At 40.4% G+C, this 21,201-nt stretch overlaps 1 protein-coding gene across 1 annotated transcript; it reads right to left on the reverse strand.

Moving 5' to 3' along the window:
• Nucleotides 1–588: 588 nt before the first annotated feature.
• On the reverse strand, nt 589–19,867 carry LOC145458716 (uncharacterized). The gene is made up of 17 exons (XM_080337174.1): nt 19,469–19,867; nt 16,255–16,374; nt 15,536–15,675; nt 15,355–15,473; nt 14,983–15,133; nt 14,682–14,819; nt 12,356–12,454; nt 12,068–12,227; nt 11,881–12,010; nt 9,188–9,365; nt 8,361–8,493; nt 8,155–8,294; nt 7,241–7,315; nt 3,477–3,642; nt 2,785–2,903; nt 1,513–1,634; nt 589–1,190 (listed from the first exon to the last, which is right to left on the reverse strand). Exons 1-17 carry the CDS (start codon nt 19,584–19,586, stop codon nt 1,028–1,030), a joined length of 2,271 nt encoding a protein of 756 aa, XP_080193300.1. The 5' UTR covers nt 19,587–19,867; the 3' UTR covers nt 589–1,027.
• Nucleotides 19,868–21,201: the final 1,334 nt, after the last annotated feature.

A 21,201-nucleotide genomic window follows, 5' to 3' on the forward strand; every position in this document is an offset into this window, starting at 1 on the left:
AGAACAGAAAACTCTCACTCTCCGGGGCTCACACCGGGGTCTCCGGGCTCAGTTACGTTGCCGCACTGCCCGACGAGGCGCTTATCTCCGCGACGAGACTAGGGAATATTAACCAGATTCCCGTTAAGTTTCGGCGCGGGCGAAAACGAGCATTGCCTCGATCGAAAACTGCGTTCGTATGTTCAGGGTCAACTGACCCAAGTCTAACTGCTGCTCATAGGAAGCCTCTTTCCGTTTCGACTTCCAAAACTCTCAGCATTTGAATATTTGCTACTGCGACAGCAGGGCGCCTCATTTTGCTCTCGCAGGCTACCGGTAGCCCACGGGCATCGCATTGCTGACCCATGGATTAGAATGAATGCGTCGACGGTCTAATACTCTAATTGTCGACGGTCTAATACTCTAATTGTTTGTTGTAACTTTTGGCCGGTGCTGCTGCGCTACAGCGCCCTCCACCAACCGCAATTGTAGTTGATATGCTATAGCTAACAGCCTTTGCGTATTGAAGCAAAATAACGAAATTATATAGTAATAGTGGGGCTTCCAAACAATTGACTGACACTTTCCGATGGCCTTACTGAGACAATGTACATATTGTCATGATCAAGTTACACAGTGATTAGATAGCACCGTACATACGGAGTTGTCGTCTATCACATTAAAAAATGAAGAAAAAATAGTGAGGATGAATATTGAACATTTTAAAAACAGCGCAAGACATCCCAAAAGGATGACCGCTAGGTTATAACATCAAAATTGCATGCTTGTACAAATTAAACAACGCACCAGGGATTATCAGAAGCAAATCGATACATAACGAGGCATCCAAGTCGGATATGACATTTTGAGCGATTGCATGGGTAGAAAAATTGGCGATAGCTATAAGCACAAATCTGTTCAAATTTCTCCAGAAATGACATACAATGAATAGCATCTTATGATATAATATTTCAAGTTACAGTCTATTGCTATTTATTATATCTCAGATACCGTACTGTTTGTCATTCACGCTGAATATCGTACTAATTCAATCTGTTAATGCTTCTAAAGCTTTGTGAAGGTTCAGAACGCTACGGAGTTCCGTCACACCCAATCCGTCGTATATAAATTTGAAGTAAAACTCTGGCGCGGTGTTGCTCATATCCTTCAAAAATAGCAGGGTTTCGCCATCAAACGAAGATAAATTTTTCCTGTGAAACAATTATGTTACGTTACCGTAGGCAAAAGACTAATTTAATGACTACAATATGTATATCCGGTTAGCCACCATTTCCAAATAGACTTTGGCCATAGATTTGTTTCAACACAATTTGAGCTTAAACTATATGCCGGGCGTAACAATTCAAGTGGTCTAAAATGCGCTCTAAATATGAAATGGAGTTGAAAGTATGAGAAGTATTTTGACATCAGAAAAGGATGTTGCCAAAATTCTCTCCCGCACTCAACTGTAATTTGAGACGACATCATATTTAGAGAGCAGTGCCTCTTTGATAGCTAGGACTCATATCTCACGCATGAACGTTGTTGGCGGAGGCCCAATCTTTTACTTCTTTTGACGTCCAGTTCTTAATGAGAGGGCGAGCGTGGATCGCGAGCTGAGGTGGTTTAGGAGGAAGAGGCGGCGGGGGTCCATCCTATACGGAATATTATCAACCCATTATGCGGAACACTGAAGTCTTGAAAATCACATATACCAAGATCAACTCTGCTATTTCTATTAGTGCCTCATATTTACCGATATTATGACTATACATATAAATAATCATATATATTATATAGTAGGGATGGTGTGAACGTAAGGTTCACGTTCGTGTTCTGTGTGTGAACCTCGGAAAATTTGAGGTTCGCGTTCACAATAGAACCTTGGTAGGTTCTGCACTGTGAACCTTTTTCATATATTGCAATTTTCCCTTCATTATAGCATCTTTGGTTCAAATTTATTGACTTTCAACTGCGGGCCACTCTATGCATGCGGCTGGAAGCATAAACTTTCAACACTAAACGAGCATGCCCTTGACAATCTCAAAAATTTACTTGTATTGTTACAAAAGTTTGCTCGAAATATCCAGCCTTCCGTTTGTGCATATTTAGTGTTTCTGTGCTGTGTGCTTGACCCGCAATCACATGACATCAAGAGCGAAATACACTATTTTGTCAGCAAATGATTCTTATTCAACCAATCAATGAGATTGATATCGTCTTCTGATGTTAAAATCTAGCAGGCGAACGGGGTCAATCTTGACTACATATGTATATTGTATCATAAAAACCAAATCCGTCCGACTGGGGTGTTGGCTATATACTGCTGTATAACTTGTTAATCGGTAGAAAGTATATAGAAACCCATTTTACACTCTGCTCAATATTCATGTGGTAATACTCAGACGCCGAATACATTGTCCGATCAGGTCGAAATTGTTGGCAAAGCGACGCAAGATACTGATTTTATGGGATTATTATATCATTTGATTGCCCCAGTTGATACATTTGGCGACGTTTCAAACGTCAATATGTACTTAAGTACTGAGCTATTATGTGGCTCCGAGTCGTCGCTCGGTATCGTTTACAGTAGATTAATATAGACAATCACCTAATTGAAATATGGGGTTTAAAATTAGCAATATGACGTCACGTGACGTCATGAGGTTCACGTTTGTGTTCACGCAGAACCTTTCAAAAAGGTTCACGTTCACACGAACCTGAACCTTTCAGAGGTTCACACCATCCCTATTATATAGGACTATGGTTTAGTCATTCCAATGCCCTCGATAAAAAGACTTATACCATCACATCCACTGCCATTTTAGCTTTATCTCCAATTTCTTTTGTCAGCTTCGAGAAGACCGTGTCGAACTCCACCAAGTTACTAAAATCGAAATACAACTTTGCTCCTTGCAGTGCCCCTAAATAAATTCAGGACATTGATATCGAAGATGAACACGAATACGAGTCGATTATTTGATCAAACATAGCTGTAGGCCTAAGTTTGGTTCCGTGATAGAAATGGCAAGTCCAAGTTCTACACCAACATCCTAAGGAAGATCGTTTTATATCGTGTTTGGTTAATAACTAAGATGAAAACTTTGTTCGCATAAATAAGTTGTGAACTATTGGATCAGAATTTCAATAGCTGTTGCTTTGTTCTGGGTAGATAATCCTGGTCATCGAATCCGTTGTACTGCAAGGTACTGATAAGTTTATTAGTCATACAGATGTATAATTTTACATTGTTATCTTTGATACCAACTGCCAACACAGGGCTACTGAAAACGCATCGATAAACCGTTGTCGCCGGACGTGCTACAAAACGTCAAGAACGCACACACTGGAAATTAAAATCGGTAATTTTCTAGCATTTGCTCAAATTTGCAAAATCCTTGTGTATAGAAGGGAAAATTGTATATATTTAATGTATAGTATTAACTCTGATAATAATAAATCATGTTATGCAATCACGTAGGCAAGTATTTTCCTACCTAACCAGCCATCGGGCTCGTAGCTTCTTTCCACTCTTATCGGCACGAGAGTTTTCCCGAGTTTATAGGCGTATTCTGCCTCGGTTCTGCAATTGGGACTGTCCTTGTATTTTCGCGACATGCACAGCAATACGACGGCCGACTTCTCGACAGCGTCCGCCATAGCCTATAAACGACAATAGATGCAGGTACTGCTGTATATGTTATAGGCCTACTAGTCCAGTGGTTCTCAACCTTTTTCACCTCGCGGACCGGTAAAATTTCAAAGAATATTTGGCGGGCCGGTGGACTTTCAGGAATTGAAATCAACCAAAAATGTACAGTATGAAGCCATTTTTCCAAGTATATGGTGCTAGACAGTGACGTTTTAGGGTTTTGATCGTAATTAATTATGTTCATGATGGTATCCATGAGATTTTTCGGTAGTGAGTATGCTGAGTCGAGGTAAAATTGCCTTGCCCAGATAAACGTGCTACCGCGGAGAGTCGTTTACAGTCTTTCGCCCAGTATGCCCTCGAATAATATTATTCTCTTAGACAATATCGAGAGAAGAAGTGTTTGGAAGTCGAACCAAGCACCTTGTCGTGCTACCTTGCTGAATGCTGATTCCTCAATACCACCAGACGTAGGCTACTCTGGCTACTACGGATACAATGCGCCGCACCAAAACACCTGGCAACAGCTATACCTGGCCAATGACCATACACAAAACCAGTGCCGAAAAGGCACTTCGTCAGTCAACCCCGCGAAAAACTTAATCTTGGGCCCCACAGCTAGATGGATGCTTTCACCACTGCTTGAGAGCATATCCGTTCTACTAAGTGCCGGCAGAGAGTTTACGTAGCCTAATCGCTAGAAGCGTGAAAATTTTCAATTCATGACCGAATCCGTCAATAATATTGGTAATTGCGTAGGATTGCTATATTTTATTTTATCCTATCAGAATCAGATTCTCCGGTAGAGCTGAGTAAGGTGTCGTCTTGGGAAATTTAGGGCATGTAATCAAACTAAACATATTCGGGCAGGACTGTTGCAATAATTACTTTGTTGCATGTCATAAATTCTGTTATATAGTGAATAGATATTGAAATCGCCCAAGCGTACTAAGCTAAAAGCACACGATTCCAAATTGCTATTTTTTCTCTAGAAAATAACTTTTTTCTGTGGGATGGCGTTTTTCCTGTGGGGTACAGATTGCCAGTACAGGGGAATTCGGCTCCAGTCATTTAGGTGCCTATGGACAATTTGACATATTTATATCGAGGTTTTTGGTCTACAAAGGGCAGTCATTTTAGGCCAAGTTATTGTCGCTGCCAAATTTTTGGCACAATTTTCGCAGTCCAGTGTTAGCCCAAACTTCAACATGCATTGGTGCGTCGTGGCGCGGCAATGGCTGACGCCGAAAATGCCTGATCACTCAATATCCAATTTATTTAGTGACACCAAACCGGACAAAGTGTGAAATTTTGTTTTTAAAAGTTGGATGAAGTTTCAACTAAAATAATCTTCAGTTTATGTTCATTCACGAAATAACTTTGGGCTCCTTCAAGCTCGGCCCCTATCAAATAGGGGTTGTAGTGTGGCAGTTACTATAGTTACTATACTGCACAAAATGAATGAATGGAAAACGAATCATCGTGCAAACTGCGCATTTTAGCAAGTCAGCTTGTACTGGTCGCTCACATGTAGTCAAATGACACGGCTTGAACTTCAAGTCAAATGTCTCCAGACCTAATGTTACCTCACGAAGTTCTCATTCAGTTTAAGTTTTGATGCTTGATTGATTTTATCAATGGACAAGCCTTTAACACATTGCACCTTGAAATTAAAGTATAAAATTGTAAAATGCCTGGCGGACCGGCACCGGCGGTTGAGAACCACTGTACTAGTCCACAAGAGCGAACGGACATTTTCTCATGGCCTACATTAGTATTTGAGTGCTATTACAAAAATGTATATTTATCAAGAAGTTTATTACTCTACTTCGTAATAGATAGTAACGGTACCAACAAGATTTTGAATTACATGTTGAGCATTGTCGAAGGCAGTTCGATCCTGGTTTGCATCTGGCAACCACAAAACTAGGTTTTACAATGTCTATACGCTTCAACATTGAATAGAATGGGACGTTATATATTTTTTCCTCAATGTTTGGCGGCATATACACTGGGGCAGTGGTTCCTAACCTTGTCTGAATTTGGCGTACTTTTGGATTGCCAATTCCCCGTTTAAACACTCCCGTCACGCTAGCTACTCCAAGTCGTTTCGACACATCTTTTCATTGTATCGCAGTTTTGTGCTGTTTGGAAATGATGAAAATGTTTTGGAGTAGGTATTTTATCCTGCAGTGCACTGCGTGTCGAAATCGAAAAGGCACGGTAGGCTACTGTACAACTTTTGAGAGTGATGCTCTTTGTACATTAAAGATGTTTTGAACCTTTTTGGCCAAAATAATTAACTAAATATAATTCCATTTGAAAGCTACAAAATTAAATCGTCATAATATTAATTCATCGTATCATAACGGATGATACTGCATAGCGTTGTTACCACCATTCATGTCAAAGTTAAGAGCTTGGTGCAGTTCTAAATGTAATGTGAGCAAATCTGTACCACATTATCAGTTGATTTAGTAGTCACAGAAAGCAATAAAACAAAACCCAATAGAATTAACTTCGCCGTATTGCCGATCGTAGACGAGAATTCCGGATGTGTATATCGATCTCGAACCATATGCTACGAGCCCGCAGGCGTTACCCGATGGTTGTTATAACAACCTGGATTTGATGCCCGAAAATAGCACATACAATTATACCGTTAAGTAATCGAATGGTCTAACAGTGAAGTCCCAACCCAAATGCGGACTTCGACAACTTATCCATTGATTTTACTATAGACTTTAAAATAGGGGGCGCTAGACTAAGGCAATTTTCGAAAGGGGGCGCTGGAGAGCAATGGTTAAGAACCACTGCACTAGGGTTACCATACGTTCTCTTTTAAGAGTAATTGTCCTGTTTTTTCAATAAATTCAAAGTGTCCTCGCAGGACGCCTAAATGTCCTCTTTTTGGGGAATTTGTCCTCTTTTTCTCTGAAAAGGATTACAATGCCATGAAAATGCGACCCAGACGCAGCGAACGTCAGAGTTTCATTACAAATCGGGTTAATGCCAAAGTGATGACCTCTTTTTTTAGTCAACACTGTGCCCCGGTCAATTTTTTTTCAAAATCACCAGTTTTCTTGTCCGGTGCTGGGGCTTTCAGAATTTATAAAAAGTGTCCTCTTTTTTAGGATATCAAAATATGGTAACCCAAATATACACCGACTCATGATATGCGTTACCTAAACACGATCGGTGCATATGCATATATGCATAGCATGATGAGCGCATGACGTGCGTGTGCCGCTGGACAAAGAAGGTGCAGAAATAGTCTGATAAGGTTTTCTAAGTCTTGCACCACCCCTCCATGCTATCCCGGAAATGCTCATTGACAAGCGGCGAAGCCACAGAGAGCAGGTTTACTGACCGTGTCTTTGGCGGGGTAAATATATTGACAAAAAGTCACACCCAAAGTTTAATCAGTCGTTTGAGTATAGGGAGACACTTGAGCGATACGATGACAGTACAATGTCCACACGGAGAAACGTATTTGCGTCATAATTCTTAATCTGGTAAGTAACGAATAGCTCCCGCTTGTCTTGGCTCACGACAGTCACGAGGCAATGCAAAATATCAGCATAGTATGCACATTGCACAATTGCACACCTGTAGTGTTGATCCTCCCATTGACTCGATATCGATCCATACTCGGTATCCGAGACTTTCCAGCTTATCCTTCAACTGAAAAATGCGTCACAGTGAGTGACTCAGCATGTTTGCTGAATATTTCTGTGAATATCACTGTGGTTGCGTGGATGCCATTCTGCAAAGGACTCTAACTTCTCACAATTGTTATTTGCGGGCCACTCGCCCAGTTCAACATTAGTTGGAACGGCAAAAGTTGAAGATTGTCGAAACAGTGACGAAACTAACTTTCACGATTTTAGTCGTCTACTCCACGCTATATAGTCGCAATTACATCTGATTCTAAGTAATAGAGCAGATAAAAGAAAGAACAAACAAATTTGAATCAATATAAAGTTCAGCAGTTAGATCACCAAGTGATTATTATGATAAAATTCATTTGATATTAAAGATTATAACATTTTATAGATAGGATTTTTAACTGGCCCTATATGGATGTTGCCGTAAGTGCCTAATGCAGTGATTCTCAAACTTTTTTAGACACGCCCCCTTTTTGATAGTGAGAAATTTCGCGCCACCTTATCGTGATATCACAAAATATTAAAGAGAGAAATCAGAATGCAAGCAATCCCAACGGATAGTCTGACGACATGGATGGTTATGGCTATTGGTGAGTGAATTCTCGAATATGAAATACGGACAATGAACGGAGTAGGCTAATTACCATGAGTTGGAGGTAAATCGCGCATGGCGCGAAAAAAGTTTCAGTTAACTGCGGCTTTGCGCACCCCGTCAGATGCTTTCACGCCCACCATGGGGGCGTGCTCCCCAGTTTGAGAACCACTGGTCTAATAGTTAATCCGACTCCGGAACGCATCATACGAATTGGTGAGATCTTTAAGATTCGCAAGCTGCTGCGCATGACGCAATCTTACTCTTATCATTAGTTTTTGAACACCCCATTGGTAGCTTATCATTATATGTTGACCAGACGATTCGGGTCCGTTTGTGTCGACACCCTTTTCCGTTTCTTCCCTTCCAATACGACTTCGCTCATCCTCAATAATCATCTCATCTGAAAGTATTGAAGGCAGAGGATATCACATTTATGAATGCTGCCGATTGGAATTAGAATTCAAACCATCTGTATCGTCTTCTTCTTCCTCTTCCTCTGGCAAAACTTCGATCTTTCTTTGGACCATGGAAGACGCCATTAAAATATTCGTTCCACCATGTAATATTCTCTTGCCGGCCTGGAAGTTGACACTGTTAACCTAGGAACGGGTGGGCAATACGGGCATGGTGGAATCCTAAGCACCTCCTCAAAATTATCGTAGAGTGCATGGCTCCTCTTATAAATAGAACTTCTATTTTATATTATAACTCGGCATTCGAATTCATTGAAACCAATTTTCTGTTTTAAACGCCACACGATTACGAATTGGGAATGCCCGCTTCTAGAATAATCCCAGCACGCATATACGAAGAGCCATCACCAAAGAACGAATATTACATAGGAGTTATAGAAATATGCCAACTTATATCGACGGGTCCGCGGGTTGGCACCCCTGCTTTAGCGGTTCATATCTGATTCAATCGGCCAAACATCGCATTTTTACGTAAATAGGCGTCGATAGAATAGAGACCCTATAATACGTAATATTATATATTATGCATATATGCTTCATAAAGAAGCATGCCAGCTTAAAACAATGGCATGGATTCGAAGGTGACATTTTGGCATCGTTTGACTCTCCGGCCAGCTAATGATCAAGACGGTTGAAAAACTGACCCGCGACCAAAATTGAGATTGAAACCTCTAATGTATTATAGCATCACAAGAGAGAGAGAGAGATAGAAAAGTAGGAGAGATACAATCTTTTGGCTTCTCCCGCAATAGTATATTATCATAGACGTAGATATCTTAATTTCTTATCATAATTAAATGATGAAACATTTTCTTTTTCAAACCTTTTTCTTTTTATTTGATGTCTGATTCATGGAGGGTAGCATGGGTGGAAGTGACTGTATCTGTCGTTTCGGTAGCAATTTATTGCCCACATCCACTTTATTAAACCTCACTTTATCCAATCGCTTGTCTTCTTCAAGCACCCAAATTGCACCCGATGCCGAAATTCTCCATGGTCTGTGGGTAGAATCAAGTTGCTAACGTACACAAGTACAGTGGTGATGGGGCTCTATTGATTGCGTCGGCATTACGAGAGTACATCCGAATATATTTTACTGCGCAATAGTACTACGATCGCACCAAGACTAAACCGCAAATATGTAAAGATATGTGCTACCTACAGCGTTCGGAGTCTTACGAGGGTTCGTGCGAGAGGTGAGAGGATTTAATATTTTGAATCTGATGTCACATCCGAGTTCATATCACGTATACTAAATCGAATTATTAATGAAGCCGAATTCAAATGTTTACGACCATCCCATATACAATTCCTTATAAGACGTATCAACTATAGGGATGGTGCATGGGTTCTGTTGACGTTCGTGTTCTGTATCCGAGCCTCGATATTTCAACGAATCTTGGAGGGTTATGCAATCTGCACAGTGAACATTATTTTATAAAATAGCATCACTGTACAGTAAACGTAACGTCTCTGACGGGAATACCCGAAGCTGCAACTTCCTGTCAATTCCTGCAGCACAATAACATCAAGAAATGTAATTGAACACATCGAATAATCTAGCATGAACAACAATGACCCTGATTTTCGGGGATTATGATTGATTGAAGTATTGCACGATTGCGAATAATAGAACAAAATGACCCGTAAATGGCAGCTATAACTGAAAATTATATTTGCGTACCAATTGCCCACTGTTTCCTGGGCTCCCATGATTGCCGGAGCACCCCTATCGTAGTGGGTGCGAATTAAACCCTTGCGACCGAAAAATTATCCCCAAGAATTATACTAACGAGTCGCTATGAGATCTTATGAAAATAGGACATTTCGTCGTGAGTCACATCTTAATAAAGGCACCGAGCCTTCTCAGGTAATTCGTTCGACAATATCTCATACTTATACGGACATGGGTGCTGACGGGATGGCAAAATTGTCCTAGCGAAGTCGGTACTGAGAACAGAGATTTCACAAGCTTCTATCCAGATTAATTTTAATCCAGACAATCCGGTTCGGGACAGGAATCTATCAATTTAATCATACAGATATGTATGAGGGTAAAATTCTACATACATTATTATAGATGTAGGCAGGAAGAGTTAGGAAAGCCCCAGCGTTTTACTTTTGAATGTGTGATTGTGAATTTACCATACTTTAAACATCACGATGGATCCGTGATGTTATTGCACATTAAAAAATACTCTGTGCCTCGAAGTTTTATATACATTTACACCTTGCTATGTTTGCGATTAGAAATGTCACATTACGCGTCGTTTACAGGAAAATCATTTATATAAGCTCGTTTTACCACCATAGGTGGTCAGTAACTGAGTACTTCTACGTTTTCGAAGTACTCAAGTGGTTTTTCCGGTACTTGCGGTACTTACTCAAGTAAATATATAAACCCGCTAGTTCTACTTCGTAATATTTTGTGATCTACTTACTTTTGCTGTATTCAGTTTGTCGAGTAGAAGTAGTTTAGTCCTCCAATCAGAAAGATAGCCTGAGGAATTTCGACGCTGTTTTCACAGAGTACCAACATTTAATCTTCATAAAAGTAAAGTAAATGCCAGAATTTTCGTCGCGCTTCGCGCACAGTAGATATGGAGTGACAAATATGTTTTCACGAAAGTATCGGTGAATATAATTTAGGTAGCACGATCCGCCATATTTTTATTAACGTACACTAGTCGTGCAAAGTGTTAACACCGTATCCGATACAACTTCTCCGTATTATTGCTCCTCGACTAAACTATGCAGCCCTTATAATATCTGGGAGGGCGCCATGCCCTGATATTTTCTAAAACGGGATGTTCGAGTAAACAAAGGATTAGTATCGCATTTTCATATCAATATTATCATTTGCATCCCATGATACGGACGAATGCTTCTTCTACCGAAAATTGATACCTCCTGTGATGCATCAATATGAATCAAGCTCTCTACACCTTCCGTGTAGCTCAATTTGCAGTTTTTGGTAATCCACGCGAACGAATTACTACCGTTTTCGTAACTACTTACTTGAGATTGATTATATTAAAAGTCAGTCAATTATACTTCTAGTTCAAGTATTTTTAGGTTGCTTTTTAAAGTACTACTTCTACTCGTACCTGAGTAGATTATTGCGTCGCTACTTCTACTTCTACTTGAGTAGAGTAGCTTTCTTGAATACTTTGACCACCTCTGGTCACCACGAACCGGAATCTTTTTAGGGTTACGCGTCAACCGTATAGTATCGACATTAGCGAGCTGTCCTATCATTATGATTCCAACGTGAGCGCTGGTCGTTAAAGTCAGTGTAGGAAAGAACATTCGGGATCTCGCCGGTGCAGTCTTGTAAGAATACACGCGAAGCGTAGTTCAAATTTGAAACGCAATTATATGAAAGAAATCTTGAGAATCTTAGTTTCTGAAGCAACCCGTTATCGTGACAATATGAAAATATATAACGAAGTTGTAACACCGCGCTTATTAACAACATTAACCAAATCAATTTTACTCGAAGATATAGCGCACCCTTCACTCGCGCTCAACTTTTTGAGCGAGTCCATTAACCCCTCGCTCTCACAGATCTTCTTTTGATTTGATTTGCTGAACGACAACACCCAGATTGTTTTCGCCGCAATGGATTTTTCGCTTTCGTCGCCTGCATGAAAGAGAACGATTGAGAAATCCTCTACATATCTGAACCCATAAAACTTACCTTTCTTCATGAGCTCCGTTAGCATTGGCAGAACCCCCTCGTTTACGATAGCCTCCTTGTTTTTATCGTTACTGGCGAGATGCAGGAGGCCTGACACGATTTCTTCCGCCCTAAAGCCGTCAAACTTGTGGTCCTGGCTTGCGATTGCACCTTGAAGATACTAGAGAAAAGAAATTCGACTTCTGTAATGCTGATTACATATTGCAAGCAAGAATTCTTAGCCATGACGTGTCGGACTTTACAAAGAAGCGAACAATCGAAGCTTAGAATTTCTACTCAGTGTCTTACCCGGAGAATCAACTTGACCATGTTATTGTCCGTTGATATGATCGCGTTGTCTTTTTCTTCTATTATATAAGCGACGGTAAGGGTAGCGATCATTTTAATCTGCAAACAAACGTACAACCTTTATTCAATATCAATCTTCCAATGTGTTAGATGTAACTTGCTGGTAATCTGTCAGGCCGAAATGATTATATCACGCAGAAATATATAGTTTCAATGCTTTATTCCCATTGTCGGAGCCTCAAAACCTCGGTTAGCCTCTAGAAACATGTTGCACAAGGATAGGAATATTCATGGAACGATCATTTCAGTCAAGTAGTGCTCGACCTTGACTATGCTCACAAAGAGCTACGAAATAGTCATGATACAGAAATACGAAATTATTTTGGATACGGTGTAACTGTCATGAGTGCCATCATTTTCATTGTCGTCGTATGAAGACGCATACATATATCTGAACTTTTCAAGTCATTATCATTGTCATGTCGTCATAATGATAGGCAGTACTTGACAGAGGTGGTCAGTAACGAAGTACTTCTACTTTTTAAAAGTACTCAAGTAGTTTTCCTCTACTTCCGGTACTTGCTCAAGTAGATCTTTTCTCGCTACTTCTACTTCGTAATATTTTGTGAACTACTTACTTATTTTTCGCTATTTTAAGTTTGTCCAATAGAAGTAGTTTAATCCTCCATTAAGAACGATAGCCTAAGGAATTTCGGGGCTGTTTTCACGTGGTACCAACATTTAATTTTCATAAAAGTCATGTAATACCCAGAATTTTCGTTGTGATTCGAGCTCAGTAGGTATGGAGTGAAAAATATATTTTAACGAAAGTATATAGCTGAATACAATTTAGATATCGGGTAACGTGGTTCCGTTCACACCGCATTGTCACCTATATCAAATATTTCATCACAGTAAGTATGGCCACCCAAACGTTTGAAACTACTGCTTCGCAATCTAGCGATTACCTACCGTATTATACCTGGCAGCCCATGACGTGTCCTAATCTGGAAAATTGCAATTTGACTTTTAGTAACGTTAGACCTGTTTTAGCAGGCCACCGTTGAAACTTTCTGGACACAGGACATGAAATATATTTTCCGCTTGTTAGAAGTAGCATTTGTATCCCACTTTCAACTCCGAGTATCATACGTTGAGTTCTAATTACAGTTTCATTTCTTTTGTCTGGAGAACATACATGTGGAAGCATAAAAACAAGTGTAGTAATGCCTTGTATTTTCCGAAAACAAAACTATATAATATATGGCATTTTTACGATCAGCCATATTTTTAATGAACGTACACTAATCACGCAAAGTCTTAAAGCCGTATCCGATACAACTTCTCCGTATTCCTCTTCGACTGAACTAGGGGCCTTATAATATGGGGGAGGGCGCCATGCCATGATATTCTCTAAAACGGGATGTTCGAGGAAACCAAGGATTAGTATCGCATATCCATATCAATACTACCATTTACTTCCCATGATGTGGACGACTGCTTATTCTGTCAAAAATTGACACGTCCTGGGATCTATCAGTATGAATCAAGCTCTCTACACCTTCGGCATAGCTCCATTTGCAGCTTTTGACAGTCAATGCGAACGAAATCAGGGATATCTGGGATATCCCTGGAACGAAATACCATCGTTTTCACAACTACTTACTTACTTGAGTAGATTTAAAGTCAGTCAATTCTACTTCCACTTCAAGTATTTTTATGTTGCTTATGAAAGAAGTACTTCTACTCGTACTTGAGTAGATTTTTTGTCACTACTTCTACTTCTACTTGAGTAGCTTTCTTGACTACTTTGACCACCTCTGGTACTTAAACACTTGACTTGGTTTCGAATCCCCCAGCTGCTTGATTTTTCACTGCTACATAGTTATTAGTTATTAGTTATATTAGGCCTACCGATATATATCATGTCTACCGTCCAAAATGTTGCACATGTGAGATACCGCACCACTGAAATTACATAATGCACATTACACATGAATGTACTGCAGTTGTGGTCAGGGGTATACAGAACTCTAGGCTATCCCTCGTTCTCGTGCGTATATAGAATTGTGATCCGGTAGATCAGTTTATATAAGATCAAATGTTCGCCATTCCTGCCGCAGGCGATTAAAAAAAAATACAATGTAAGCAGTACAATATTGGAGTTGAACCTGTATATAGGTTTCACCAAGTCAGGAAAATTCATAGCACTATATAGCAGTCAGTAATATTCAGTAGTGAATCTCTTTGAAACATTTCAATACACTCTTCTGAAATGGTCCGCAGCTTAATTGTTGCTCATGTTCGATTACAGATAAAGACTTACCTCGGGTGCGTCGACTTTCAACAGTGGTACGAGCGCCTCCAACGCATTGGCTTCGTTCAGATATATCTTATTGTCGCTAAACTTGGCGCAATTGTGAAGAATCGACACACTTGGCAAAATGATTTCATGTCTCACATCCTGAAAACAAAATGAAAGAGATGCAACTCCAATACAAACGGAAACTAAAACATACCGGGAGCAAACAGCAACGAGACTGATCTCGAGCATATGCGATACGAAATATACTCGTTACGTCTATTGGAGCACATCTTCACAGAAACATACTTCTATCATTCCTTACTTTGTTCTCGACGTTGCCAATGTTGCTCTTGATATCATCCACAAGTAATCGGAAGCATCCTGCTCTTCCAAGTGCAAAGCAAAACTCGCTGCTCGCGTCTGAGTAATTCCAACACACGGATTTCAGTAAGTTGAGACATTCCTTCCTGTAACTGCAGTCACAGTTGGGATTCAACAATGCGCTCGACCTGCGCTGGTCACTCTATATATCTGGAATGCTATGCCAAATTCAGATATTTTTGTCACTCAACCATATTGGGTTATGCTCTGAAATTATCTCATGAAATACTTTACGTCTCTGGTGATATTCTTGCAATTACAAATAGTATATGTCAAGCTATATTGTCATACATGTAGTTCACGGACATCTTACTGTAAGTGAGCTTTATTTGCATTTTCAGAATTTCTTGGGGAGAGAGCTCTCATGTAGTCCGTGAATATTCTTCCTCCTTTTCCTGCAGCAATTTCATCTCCTAAAATTTTTTTGTGCTCCTGCAATGTGGAATGGTCGATTAATTATAAGTATAGCGGGTAACAACTGCGGCCGTTTCCACCATCGGTTCGTGGTCGAAAGAGAAATCCAGCAATTCCTCCAGATTCTTTTTGCTGGAAAGCGTCATCGTGTTTGCCTTCACGTCTGCTTCGACATTTTCGTCCAGCTGAGTCATGAACCTTTTCACAAATGAAACCGAATCTGAAACATTCGAATTAATGCCGATCACGATGGAAAATATTTTGTAGCTTGAGTAAAATCAAAAGACCTACACCAGACAACAGAACCCTTGAGGCTAATTCCAGAGGTGGTAAGTAAAGAAGGACTTCCGCTTTCCGCAGCGTACTTAAGCAGGTTTTGCCTACTTATACTACTTCAACCGTTTTAGGCAAAAATGTAATTTTTACATTTTGGATTTTGAATGCTAGACAGTATAGTTTTGAGATTATAATTTGCATCACTTTTAAATTTTAAAAGAGTCTATAACTACATTCGTATAGTGCAATTAGTGATTTTGCGTTGGTCGCAAAAAATACATCATCAAAAGTATACCAGCTCTTTAATTTTTTATACTTCCACGTGAAGTCGTTTTGACAAGTCTTAGGAATCGAAACTTATACTTGTAATTGAGTAATCAATCATTTACAGCGTTGCTTCTACTTCTACTGTAGCAACACCGATTACTTTGAACACCTCTGCTTTTCTTTAGTTTTGCGTTAGTGCGATATTTCTAAAGCACGGGCGGAGAGAATACCATGAAACTGCTGAGTGCCTATATACCTGCCAGTTCTGGAAATTCGTCCAGTACTTTTTTCAGTGCAGCGTTTTTCTCCCGAGTTTTCGCCATTGCAAGTTTCTTTGCCGATATAGCAGCCATGGGAAGTGGTTGGGATACGAGACCTGAATTGAAATATCCGTACAATATTGCTGGTCGTAACTCGTTCGTTTATTGATTGCAGTGGTAGAAAACGCATATGAACACTTGAACATAGTGGGTCGGATTAGGATTAAATGGAGACGAACCGATACTACTATAGGGAAACGCCCAATATACAAGTTCTTGGTAAGTTGCTTTGCAGTTTGTACGCTACAGAGACAGTTCTTTGCCGTGACAGGTTATTTAATGCCGATTCCTAACGTTACTTTGACATTATGGAATCATATTCGCATCAGTCACGACTCTAGAGTTGGAAGACGATGATTGTGCTTCTCCAAAATGGTCAGCCGTCTCGCGAGCCAAAATGGTTATCAACCCCTCTCCAGACTTGTGTAAACTACTGTATTTTGAAAGTGAGCTACAAGAACTGGAAGTAAACCTACTTTTGACTTAGCCCGCCAACGTATTTCCTGCTTCTCATTCTCAGAAAAATAATTACCCACCTGTGGCGTAGGGGTTCCCAAGTCAAGAACCATACTGAACTGGACTTCATTCTCCTAGGCAACACATTCATTTTTATTTTAGCGGAAATACCAGACAGAATCAACATTTCAAAAGGACGGGGTTTCTTCAGGTTAGGATTGGGACGGTCTCGACCTGTTCGACCTGTAAACCCCACCTCACGCCGCTAGTGATGACTCTGAGCAAGCAATGGCTGCACAAGTGCACAGACATCATTCAACAGAACACCTGTGTCTCGATTCAGGCAAAACGACGAAACATACTTTCTAGTTGTTCGGCAACTAATTTTTTTCAAATAATTAACTAGAACTAGAACTACTGAATTTTCAAAATCTGCAACTACAGCTATAACTAGAACACCCACTTTCAATATCCGAAATACGAACTAGAACAATAACTACTTACTTTTCAAAATCCGCAACTAGAACTAGAACTACTCAAATAAATGCTAGATAGATGTGCATCAACTAAATAGACTAACTAAGGGCGGAGATCATGAAGCTAGCTGATCCCGTAGAATGCTAATCCTGTGATTAAAAATCGCATTTCGCATCGAGACGCATTTCGGGCGGCGATAATAAAGTTAGCTGACTGCTAATCCGCAAGCATAAAGTTTGATAAAGTTACGTACGAGAATTATCCCGAGGTTGCAATCAAGTGGTGATATCCGTTGCACCAGTCCAGTTAATCAGTACGGTATCTATACACCGACGAAATGGATTACTGAGTATATAGATACATCGCTTTACAATTGTGCGTGCATAATTTGTTGATTGTTGAGTGATGCCAGCATATTACCTCTACGAGACAATCGTCACGGTCATTATCGGGAATATTGGCCAGTACGAATGTTACACAGTGTACACTGTACAGCATGGGTCGCCAACTCAAAACGGGTCGCGGGCCACTTTTCAAATTTTGTAGCGGCCGCGGGCCGCATGAATTCTATATCGATATCAAGCAGTCAACCACGTTTTAAAACTTTACGTCAGTACCACACTGCACTACCTAACATAGGCGATGGGTATAGTGAAAACAAAAGAAATGATATTTTAAGGACTGAAAATACAATAAAGGATCACTGTAATCAATTTCATTTTATTTTGAACTCTGAGCTGTGCAGGATACCTGGAAACGCTTTTTGGGGCTAGCGAGATACGTTACTAGCTGAAGGACGATCTCCACGTAAAGCTAGATCTTGTGGGGAAGCCCTAAGGTAGTGCTTCTAAATCCTTTTTAGACATGCCCCCCTTGATGATACTGAAAAATTACGTGTACCCCCTCCCCCCTTATCGTCATATCACAAAATGCATCCATCGTGCTAGTAATACCAACAGATAGTTTGATGGCATGGAATGTTACGAATGTTCATGAGAGAATTCTATAATATGAATTCTGGATTACACACAGAGCAACAACTATAACTATGAATTGGAGGTAAATCGCGCGTAGCGCGAAAGATTTTTCAGTTGACCGCAGCTTCGCGCCCCCTTCAGCTGCTTTTAAGTTTTAAGCCCCCAGTTTCAGTACTACTACCCTAAGCCGTTTTCTAAGCGTCGCGGTCTTGGCAGTGTTTGTACCATTGCACGTCAAGTGCAACATTTCAAAGTGTTTTCTTAGCTTTCTACCGAAATCTCAAATCAAGTCGCGGGCCGCAGAATATGAACTCGCGGGCCGCGTGTTGCTGACCCCTGCTGTACAGATTGTTTATGGATAACTATAGTTACTTGAAGTTCGTTCCGGTTTGCTATCATCATCATTCATCATCATTGGCTTATTAGCAATTTTATCAGTTCAATACACCGCAGAAATGCGATACAATGAGAGATATAGGAAGGTGTCGAAGTGAGTTGGAGTAGTCTATGAAATCGGACACCCACCTTGGCCTAGGCGATGTAAAGAGGAGGCATGCACACTGAATGAAAAGTAAAGAAGATAGTTTAGAAAAAAGCAAGCGATACAAATGGGGTGGCATGCCATGAAAGGCGAGATCGATAGGTGCTAAATCACGAGATTCAAAGTTTATGCGCTGCGATCAACCGGTTTTGTTAATCCTGGTTTCAGAAATCCTGGGGAACGAGATAATCGAATTTATCGCTCATCAAACTCTATTATCTCCGCGCTAAATGAGTATTTGTACAAGTCTACTGCAAGAACATCACGCAACAAGTCACCGGTATCACGATTCACGACAAGTGTTTTAGTTGTTCGGCAACTATTTTTTTAATGAACAAATTGAACATCTGTTTAGTTGACCGCCAATTAAGTAGATTGATGATTTGTACAAGTCTATCCCTGCCCAATAACAATCCGAATACATAAATCACAGGGTGCGTACTTGGTAAAAGTTTTTGTCGCCACACCGTACGCAACCTATCGCCAAAGGGAAGTCATCTGAGTCCGACGGGCTAGATTAGTGGTTCGGACATTTGTCAATCTCGTGGGTGATCTTGGCGCTGACGGAGACGGTGGCTAGTGAGTTAGTATGGTCAATTCTCATTTATCCGAAATAATACATTGACCCGGTATTCCTCGACGGAAGGTGTATACATGTTGATAGAGGCAAATATTTTAGCTTGCTTGACAAACTCATACCTCTTTTAAACGTGTCCGTGTTACTCGAATCAGTTTGTTGTGCAGGATTCCCGGACGATGCTCGCCACAGATTCGGAGATGCATTATCAGCTGTACCTTTGCTTGGGGATGACCCCATCTTTCCCAGATAACTTCAACAACACGGTGTTACTAGTTACAGCGTCTACGGAATACTCATGAAACCATCACACTCTGTGATTCTACTGAACAATGACAGATACCCATCGCACACACGCCGAGTCGCTTACACGAGATCGATTCAAGCGTGGTATTGTTTCCATTGTCCTGTGAATAGTTAACCAGATATTGCCGTCGCAACAGTCAACGTATCTAATAGAACGTTAAGGTACTGCTTATTGAACTACCGCATAGCCTAAGTTATATATTTGGGAATGTGGTAGGCCAATCCCATGTTTATTTCACGAAGCACGGTATATCGTAAAAGGGCACTACGGTTACTTCGATAGTGGTCGCGAAGACGTCATAAGCTCTGAATTGAACAGAAAGTTAGAATGATAACTCACCGGTCGATCAATGCCATCAAATTGGTAGTGCGTAGGGATGTAGTGAACGCGAGGTTCACGTTCGCGTTCTGTGTGTGAACCTCTGAAATTTGGAGGTTCGCGTTCACAACGAACCTTGATAGGATCTGCACTGTGAACCTTTTTTATGTACTACAATTTTTCACGTCATTATAACGTCTTTGGGTGAAATTCTTTGCTTTTCAACTTCGGGCCACTGTCCACATAGCGCTCACAGCACTAATCAGCACATTCGAGCATCCACCTTGTCAATTTCAAAAATTATTTGCTCAAAAGCTAGCTCGTAATATTCAGCTTTTTGCTTGTGAACAATAACTCGTGACTTTTTGGTGTGAGCGTTGCGCGATATCACAGAATAGCAAGAACTAAACACACTGCATGTGGGAAGTCAACCAATTGTGCTTATTCAATAATCAATTATTTACATCAATGAAATTGATATGAAGAATACATTGATGTCTAATGTAAAAATCTATCAGGCGTACTATCTAACTTGATTTGATATCCCTATTGTAGCATAAAAAATCGAATCTGTCTAAAGCGACGGAAGATATTAATTTTGTGGAATTATTGCAGCATATGTGATGGTTCCAGTTGATACAATAGGTGACGTTGTGACTTATGAATTATGGCATAATGTGGTTCGAGTCACCACTGTATTACTTTACGGCAGCGGCGGCTCGTGACAATATCGGGTGGTGAGGCAAGGGGTGTACGCGATTTTAATTGTCTAAATGACGTCACAATAGTGTATTCCTACGTGAAAATATGACCTCGTGGTGGTCACACGCAGTTTGCATGGGGTATAGATATTAGGCATAGTTGACAAGGCTTACGTATTTACGCGCGCGGCGTGATTTCATAGTTGCAAAATGTTCAATGACTAATTCATTGAAATCTGGAATACCCAGAATGAGAGCGTTGAGAATCGTGAGCAATGTATATTGTATGTATTGTATTGATAACATAAGACAATGGTGCTTATAGCCTTAGAGCTCCACGACTATGGCACAATGGCAATTTCAACAGTTCAATTCATTTTTCATGTCGACTTTTCTTGCTCTCTTTCTCTTCCATGAATTAGTATCTCCCTCTCTTCCATACGCATTCATTCATCGGATCTTTGCTGCCGACTATCAAGCTCGACTCACTGTATTTTCTGGGCTTTTTAAGTCACTGCAATCGCATTGA

The sequence above is a fragment of the Botryllus schlosseri genome, chromosome 16 (assembly GCF_051294905.1).
Source record: "Botryllus schlosseri isolate E-star chromosome 16, Bs_hap1, whole genome shotgun sequence".
Classification (NCBI taxonomy): domain Eukaryota; kingdom Metazoa; phylum Chordata; class Ascidiacea; order Stolidobranchia; family Styelidae; genus Botryllus; species Botryllus schlosseri.

Bases quoted from the DNA above. Each gene is read 5' to 3' on its own strand.
- LOC145458716 (XM_080337174.1), bottom strand. From the start codon at position 19,586: ATGGGGTCATCCCCAAGCAAAGGTACAGCTGATAATGCATCTCCGAAT. The intron at 15,474-15,535 runs GTGGAAACGGCC...TCCACATTGCAG, and splicing joins CTTTCGACCACGAACCGATG to GAGCACAAAAAAATTTTAGG. The intron at 1,635-2,784 runs GTATAAGTCTTT...TATTCCGTATAG, and splicing joins AAATGGCAGTGGATGTGATG to GATGGACCCCCGCCGCCTCT.